Here is an 8847-nt window from a genome sequence, read left to right as displayed (position 1 = left end):
CCATACGGCCATCCCATCCCCAAATCGTGCTAGTGCTATGTCATCCATACGGCCATCCCATCCCCAAATTCGGTAGTTCTATGTCATCCATACTGCCATCCCATCCCCAAATCGTGTTAGTGCTATGTCATCCATACGGCCATCCCATCCCCAAATCGAGTTATTCATTATGGCAAGTGGTAACATTTAGGTGTGTGAAAAATAAATTCTAAAGACAGATAAAAATTTGCTAAATCTTACTACGTAGCAATTCATATCAGTGTATTTGAGAAGCGCAGGTGTGTGATTTGAACTTGTTTTGCTCCCTTTCTTGTAATGGTTGTATAAAATCACAATATAGATAATATAGGGAATACTGATTACAACGATTATTTTTACTTATTCAAGAATAACGTTTATTACCAGATGCAATAAATCCATTTGCCAACATTCATTCCTTTCAAGAACTAACTGTAATAACACGAAATAGTCTAAATTACAATACAAAAATGCGGGAAATATAAGTGCTTTCAAAAATGCATTAGATAGGGAACTGTACTCTTCAAAATATGATTTTAATTGTTAAAGATAATTTCTTATGATGGTTGATATGTTATGTATGTGTGAGTCATCATGCTCGATGAAATTTTTTCTTTCTAATTTATTTTTTTTTTTTTAGATTTTTCTCCACTTCTTATCATATTTCATGCATCTCTTTCTCATTCAACATTATGTTTTTGATTCATATTTGTTAATAATGTCGAGTCGATGCATCTTTAATGGGTGTATAGAGTTGGTCTATTTAACCCTTAATTGATACATTGTATTATTATTATTATTATTATTATTATTATTATTATTATTATTATTATTATTATTATTATTATTATTATTATTATTATTATTATTATTATTTTATTATTATTATTATTATTATTATTATTATTATTATTATTATTATCATTATTATTATTATTATTATTATTATTATTATTATCATTATTATTATTATTATTATTCTTCTTCTTCTTCTTCTTCTTCTTCTTCTTCTTCTTCTTCTTCTTATTATTATTATTATTATTATTATTATTATTATTATTATTATTATTATTATTATAACAAGTGTATTGATTAATAATGTAGGTTAAACTTTAAAATGGAGACATGACCTGTTACTGTTAAGACGACATAAAAATCAGCGATTGAAAGGGCGCTTTTGAAGTATTAACTCTCATACATCCTATTTTCCATGTATATCTATTAGGCGGATCACCCTTAGACGGACTCCCCTCCCCCCCCCCCCCCCCCCCCCCCCCCAACTCCCATCCAAACACACAATTGTCATTAACTAATTAATGTACCCCGTAGGTGTGCTCTGTCCATCCGATGTATTTTGGGATGGAAGTTTTCTGTTTTATATTGTTGATGGACACGGGATTTTATAATACCCCGCGCATGCGCTGTCATTTTATCACCCCTGATGTTTACTTAACGTCTTGTTTCTATTCAATATCGGACATAAAAAGTGATGAATTGACGTCATCAAAATATTAAATTATTTTCTTTTGTTTTAGTGTTCGTAATTCCAGTTCCTCGATTTTATTTGTGTTTTCTTGCGAGGACTATACTACAGTTCGTTTCAGTTTATGAATAAACAAAAAAAAAAAAACAAAAAAAAAACAAAACAAACAAACCAAAAAAAAAAAACAAAAAACAAAAAACAAAAAAAAAAAAAAAAAAAAAAAAGCAAAATCAACAAAACCAAAACAAACAAAAAAGCCCAAAACTCATACTCACAAAACAAGAACTGCCAAATTCCGTCAGGTATTTTATTGTGTGGTACAGCACTGGACATAACAAATTAAAGACTGAATCAAAGTTACTTCCGCCTTCGATAATGAAAAAAAATTAAATTATATTCTAGCCTCAAAAATACATCTATTAATATTGAATCTTTTATAATATCTGATGGGACCACAAATAACAGACTTTTTGAAAGTTTCTGTATGCGTCTAGACTATTGAGTTAATTTGACATTCGTTGTCAGTGGGAAAAAAATGACTTATTTAAACGTCTGTTAGCTTTGATACAGAAAATATGTTCAAGTCTCATAACGGAACAACTTGATGGGCTTGTTGTAAACATTGTTGTCATTGACAACATTTTGCATTTGTTTTAGAGTATCTACTATAGAGAGACCATGTCAATTTGGGCTTATAGACTAGTAAAGTCTACAAGTCGCTCATAACTGAATGAAGTTAATTTATAACCTTATTAACCAGTTAACTGCCGTACTCTGGACAAACTTGTATTTAGGTATTTGGCCAGAAAACTCGTCCTACAAATACTCTCATATTGTCAAACATTTTCAAACTCGGGCGTCATTTAAATCGATCGATTTTTGAAAAGCGAGTTTTCTGGCCCAATTAATTTAATACGTGTATTTCCAGAGTACGGCAGTTAACTGATAAGAGGAGCAATTCTCACACTGCTCAATGAAGGCACGGCCTTTTATAAGCAAGTAGAAAATTTGATTTTAGGAGCCATAGTCACCCCGAATGAATACCGTTTTTAGACGATTGGTCACATATACATCTATCTAGGTAAACAGACAGATTCTTGAATTGATTTTGATTATCATTGGTAAATAAGATAGAAGTGAGAAGTGTAACTTGTACTGAAGTATTACTGTAAAGTTGTTTAATTCAAACAAGGAGCTATCGGTGTTGACGTCAGCCTTGTTTTACTTGGCCGTGTATTCCTATCTGTTTGATAGACATTGTTATCGCCCAGCCATGACTTCAAAGAATCGTGTTGTCATTTTATATGGTAAATACAAAATAATATTTATAAGATCTCTCTCTCTCTCTCTCTCTCTCTCTCTCTCTCTCTCTCTATCTATCTATCTATCTATCTATCTATATCTCTCTCTCTCTGTGCTTGTGTGTGTGTGTGTGTGAGAGAGAGAGAGAGAGCAGAGAGAGCAGAGAGAGAGAGAGAGAGAGAGAGAGAGAGAGGGGGGGGAGGGAGGGGTCAATGCCATTCATAAAGCTTTATGTGATTAATCCAGAAAGCCATGCGGACTCAAATTTCTCTTTCATATAGTGTGAGTCGTCATTTTTGTACAAAGAATCTTATTAATTGTCTTTAGCTATACATTCATTCATGCCTGGGTCGACTGGGATAACAAAACAAAACAAAACAAAAAGAAAAAGAAGAGAGAAATCCCCCCAAATAAAACAAAAACAAAGAACCCCCCCCCCCCCCCCAAAAAAAAAAAAAAAATAAATAAATAAATAAAATAAAATAAAAAGCAATTCAAAAAAAAACAAACAAACAAACAAAAAACAACAAAAAACAAAGAAAAACAACGTAAACTGTAAAAATCGGATTCTGCCGCAACTGCTTAGGGGTCCTTGGACAACGAACTACATCACCCTTCAATGTCTCGTGACAGGCCTTTCTTGTGAATATTAAAATACAATCCTGATAGCTAAAGATGAATTCAAAAGATGGGTTGACAAATTCCAGTTGGAGGTGTAGTCATACGACTGAGCTGTTTCCGTTAGGACTGGTTTCCAATTTACCTCTCTCCATCCAGGTGTACTGTGGTTGTTTACCGGTCTATTGTTTGTGTCAGGACAAGAAGAGTGTGCCTCCAATGTCAGCGATTGTGTGACGGTGGCTTTTGGGGTATTCACCAATCACGCTGACGATGTGCCAAGGGTTTGCAAGTAAGATCCCATTTTTGTGTATGTTGCCGATGATGATGGTGGGCGTATTGTTGTGGTGTTATTGCTGTTGTTTTCGCCATTGCCGCTGCTGTTGATGTGTTTTGTTGTTGTTGATGTTGTTTTCTCGTAACATTATTCTTATTGTTGTAGTTGTTGGCGGCGGCGGTGGTGGTGGTGTTTATGGTGACGGCGGTATTGTAGTGATGTTATTGTTGACCTTATTCCCCGTCATTAATATTATGGTTGTGATGGTGGTAGTTGTGCCATAGAGTTGTGGCTATGTTGTCTAGTGGTATGACTGTCACATTCGGATTGGAAGGTCTAAGATTCGAGATCCGCTCTCAGCGGCGCATAGTTAAGTCCTTGGAAATGGCTCTTTACTCGCATTCTCTCACCTTACTCAGGTGTAAAATGAGTATCTGGCCGTTAATAGCATTGTCTCTGTCGGTGAAGAAATGTAATGTCGTCTTAGAGGCGTCATGTCCCGTCTTACATGTTAAATGTTGCTGTAGGCCATTTTCTTTGATATCATGATGTTGCAATGTCATTCATATCGCCATTGCCGTTTTTGTTGTTGATGCTTTATTTTCGTTGCTGTTGAGTGTATGATAGCGATTGTTGTCTTTGAAATGTGTTGTTATTGTTGTTGTCATCGTCATTGTATTGTCTTTGTCCTTGCTGCAGTTTCGTTCATATTGTTTTTGTTGTTGATGACGCTATTTATGCAGATATTTTTAACCGCTTGTCTGATTATTATTATTATTAATAATAATAATAATAATAATAATAATAATAATAATAATAATAATAATAATAATAATAATAATAAAAATAATGATGATGATGATGATGATGATGATGATGATGATGATGATGATGATGATGATGATGAGGGTGTTGTTGTTGGTGGTGGTGGAGATGTTAATGATGATGATAGAACCATATAATAAACACTGTATTATAAGTCTCTCTCTCTCTCTCTCTCTCTCTCTCTCTCTCTCTCTCTCTCTCTCTCTGTGTGTGTGTATGTGTGTGTGCGTGTGTGTATGTGAGTGTGTGCGTGTGTGTATTTGTGTAGGCTATATCAATACGAATCATTATGCACCATGGGGATGATCACATGCTCAACAAATATACTCACCAGGGCCACCGATGACTTTTTGATGTGCATAGTCAAGGAGACTCAAACCTGCGATCCTTTGGTTGCAGCCAGCATAAAGGACAGCATGTCTCCGATGATAGAGATTTACACAGCTGATCCATACAATTGTCAACTTGGTAAGCTAGGAAATGAATGCTCTACGTACATATAATCTAATATACATCATGCATTATGCTAAATATCAAATAATAGCTTTTTGCATTAATATTAATACTAAAGATGCTCTTTTACTTGTACTATGAATTTTATTCCAATCACTCTCTTGCTTTATAAAATTATGTAAATATCATATATTTTGTAACATTTAATTATTTATTTATTCTTGTAGTTCACGATGTTTCTTTATGGATGAATAAAGTTGTTTTTATTTACTTTTTAAATAAATGTTCTACATTGAATGAATGAATATGGCTGCGCTGTCTCTTTGGACACTTGCCGTGAACGATGTGTGTGTTACTTACAGTTACAGTGTGTCAATCTGTTCTTAGTATCCAGGTAGTAATCATTCATCTATTAATTCATAATAATCGATTAATTGATAGTTAATTAGACATGTAAATAAATATATCAGTCGAGAAATAAATGAATGAATAAATGAATGAATGAATGAATGAATGATTGAATGATTGAATGAATGAGCATAAACATTTTTGTCCAGCTCAATGCCTCATTACATCTGTTCTTCCATTTCTAGAAGTCAGTATATATCCACATTTTTACTTTACTTTTTATTCTGTACTGCAAGCTGTCTGGTAGGTGCCATCTTTGTACCGGGCCTTTTACACAACTTTATATACTGTAATGCAAGGCTGTCTAGTAGGTACACACCATCTTTGTACCGGGCCCTTTACACCAGTTTATAAATTGTAATGCAAGGCTGTCTGGTAGGTACATACCATCTTTGTACCGGGCCCTTTACACCAGTTTATATATTGTAATGCAAGGCTGTCTAGTAGGTACACACCATCTTTGTACCGGGCCCTTTACACCAGTTTATATATTGTAATCATCATTATTATTATCATCATTAAACCCTGTGTAAAAGCTCTTTACGGAGGAGCAGCTCCAGCTCTTTGTGGAGGGTCTGGTGGAATCCAGTTTGCACTCCATCACCACCAAACTCTACGACGGATTCCAGTACTTCACCAATGGCATTCTCTAATCGTTATCATTATTAAACCCTGTGTCAAAACTCTTTACTCAACGTACAGGTGGCAATACGATTCAATAGTCTGATGTCACGCCGCCTGGCAACGGCGGCCATCTTGGTTCTAAACAAAGAAAATCATTACTTTTTATTTTTCATGCTGGCTAGAACTTTTCATATGCCTTGTGATCAGAATGTGTAAAAGTCAAAACATGATCAAATTTATGGGTTTTTTCCCCTCTGGATACCCTTTTCCCCTCTGTAATGCAAGGCTGTCTGGTAGGTACATACCATCTTTGTACCGGCAGTCTTACACGCCTTTATAATATACCGTACTGCAAACTGGTTGGTACCATTTGTACTTACACGACTTCATATAGCATGCGTATACACACTTGTGTTCCCTATTCTGGTACATATTGTACAGATGTGTCTTTACTCTTTTCTTCCACAGAGAGCGCCAAAAATGATGCCTTCAAACCTGATCTCTGTTCAGAGGAGATGTCCACATGTTCCGTACATTACTACCAGGCACAATCTGAGGCTAATGTGGATTATAATAGGGCATGCAAGTATGTGTCTATTTGTACCCGCCATTTACAAGTATAATTACGCAAACTCAACAGAAATAATCTAAAGCCAACACAAATGCTACAGATCATCTCAGTTGTCAAATTAGATAAGTGTTTGCAGAATGTTATTAATGGTTTCGTTATTTTAATCACGAACATTTTCATTAGTTGGTGAATTCCATATCAGAATGTGGGCATGGTGGTTTTATGGTTATCAATCCTAATTTCACGGTTTTCTGCAAAATTGTTGTCTATTTTGACATTCCTAAGAATCATAGTTCAGTGGTTTAACTAGACAGATCTGGTCCATTTAGCAAGGACGCTTCTGGTTGGCATATTGTTTGTGATTCTTTCAATGCTTATCTTTGGTCATAAAAATGTGGCATTCAATAATGATATGATGCAAAAACTCTTTTATTTGATTTTCAGGCAATTTTGAAAATTGTAAACACATAAATTTTAATCAATATAAATTATCAAATTCAGACTTTACTAAATACCAAAAGTAAAACACTCAAAGCGTTGATGTTTTGTTGGTTTTTTTAAAAGAGAGTGTGTCACGCATGTAAGTAATACACAATTAGAGAGTGTTCGTATGTGTCATTCTAGGAACAAATGGATTAATATCATATACTGTATTATTGAGGGTGGTATGGGAGAACTTTGAACGAGGGTGGGGTGGAAAGTTTGGCAATTTTCCTTATAATTTCAAAGATATTTAACTTAGAATCTTAACTTTTTATACAAATACTTTCTAACCAATTGGCTTTGATGGGTCAAGTCTCTATGGTCTATGACTTCTCAGCGTGACGTAATCACTTTTGTCATATGACGTGGTCAACAGCTCGGTCAAAACAAAAAAATTAGAAATTGGCTGCAACAAAAAACATTCGATTCAAGCAGCGAGCTTATGTTGGATTCCTGAATGCTGAAGGCTTTTCACTCATTGAAATCCATTCCAGAATGAAGCGTAGGTATGGTGACGCTTGTGTTGATTATAGAACCATTTGGCGATGGGTATGGTTCGTGGAAGGAGGAGACCTGATCGAAACAAAATGTGAAGATCAAACTCGTTGCGAGAGACCATGAAGTGCCTCGAACGTTAGTAATCAAACTGAAGTCGAAAACGTGATTCTGGCAAATCGGCGTATAAGACAAACTGATTTTTCAAAAGAAGTTGGAATTTCAAAGGAAAGGGAACACCAATTCGTAACAGTAATCCTTGAATACAGGGATATGTCTGCCAGGTGAGTCTCACGTGGCGTGCAAGAGCAACGAAAAATAATTTGCTCTAAACTATTGAAAAGGTTTGAAGACAAAGGTCATGCCTTTAATCAGCAAATAGTCACTGGAGACAAGTCATGGGTCCACCATTATAACCCACAGAGCAAACGCGAGTCAATGGAATACCGAAGCAAGAACTCTCCTTGTCCAAAAAAAAAAAAAGTTCAAAGTTGTGGCGTCGGCTAGAAAAGTGTTGCTCGCGATTTTCTGGGACTTTGAAGGTGTTGTTCATATCAAATTCTTGGAACAGCAAAAAAAACAAAACAAAAAAAAAAAACCCAGTGAAGTCCGATGTTGCCACGCTGGAAAAACTGAGAGTCCTGCTGAAATATGCGATATTGCAACACGGATAAATCGAGTTTGCTCCGTGGGTCATAGTGGTGGACCCATGACTCATCTCCAGTGACTATTTGCTGAATAAAATACATTGCCTTTGTCTACATATGTCTTTTCAATAGCTTGTAGTAAATCGTTTTTCGTTACTCTTTCGTGTCATATGAGTCAGCAGACTCAAACCGCACTGAAGAAAATGGGTTTCTCCACGTTGCCACGTCCACCCTACAGCACTTCAAACTTCTTATTCCCTAAATTGAAGGAGTACCTCTAAGGAAACCACTGTGAAAGAGACAAATGCGTAAAGGCTGCTGTCCAATCTTGGCGTAGAGAAAAAGGACAGAACTTTTAAATTTTAAATTATTTATATTTGGCCGACGGGGTGCGTCAAATGATGCAACGTTGGCAGCTCTGTGTTGGTTGTGACAGGTTGCGCAAACGGGGACGATTAGAGACTAGACGACGATTGGGATTGTTTGCAAGCTTTAACTCTGCCCTCTTGCCATTATGACATGCGAAATGCTAACATCCTCTACATCTACGCCAGAATAGAAAGTGAGGGTGGAGCCTACCATGATATAACACTTACCGGAGCCCTAATTTCATCATAAAAGTTCTGTCCACTGACAGTTGGGT

At 35.7% G+C, this 8847-nt stretch overlaps 1 protein-coding gene across 4 annotated transcripts in view; it reads left to right on the top strand.

Moving 5' to 3' along the window:
* Window positions 1–1372: 1372 nt before the first annotated feature.
* LOC144978609 (uncharacterized) overlaps window positions 1373–8847 on the top strand; it is an 18877-nt gene continuing 11402 nt past the window's right edge. Inside the window, exons 1-5 of one of the 4 annotated variants that reach the window (XM_078924894.1) lie at window positions 1373–1504; window positions 2583–2808; window positions 3581–3713; window positions 4858–4991; window positions 6477–6594. In XM_078924894.1, coding sequence (XP_078781020.1) covers window positions 2775–2808; window positions 3581–3713; window positions 4858–4991; window positions 6477–6594 — 419 coding nt within the window. In that variant the 5' untranslated portion in view covers window positions 1373–1504; window positions 2583–2774. Of the gene's footprint in view, window positions 1804–2519; window positions 2809–3580; window positions 3714–4857; window positions 4992–6476; window positions 6595–8847 lie in introns of all 4 variants that reach the window. The other 3 variants (XM_078924895.1, XM_078924897.1, XM_078924896.1) reach the window with 3 other exon arrangements.

This window comes from Berghia stephanieae, chromosome 8 (genome assembly GCF_034508935.2).
Source record: "Berghia stephanieae isolate SIO BIC M18660-M18661 chromosome 8, UCSD_Bste_1.3, whole genome shotgun sequence".
In the NCBI taxonomy this organism is placed as follows: Eukaryota; Metazoa; Mollusca; class Gastropoda; order Nudibranchia; family Aeolidiidae; genus Berghia; species Berghia stephanieae.
Note: the sequence above shows the minus strand (reverse complement) of the source record. Positions and strands in the feature narration are given on the sequence as shown.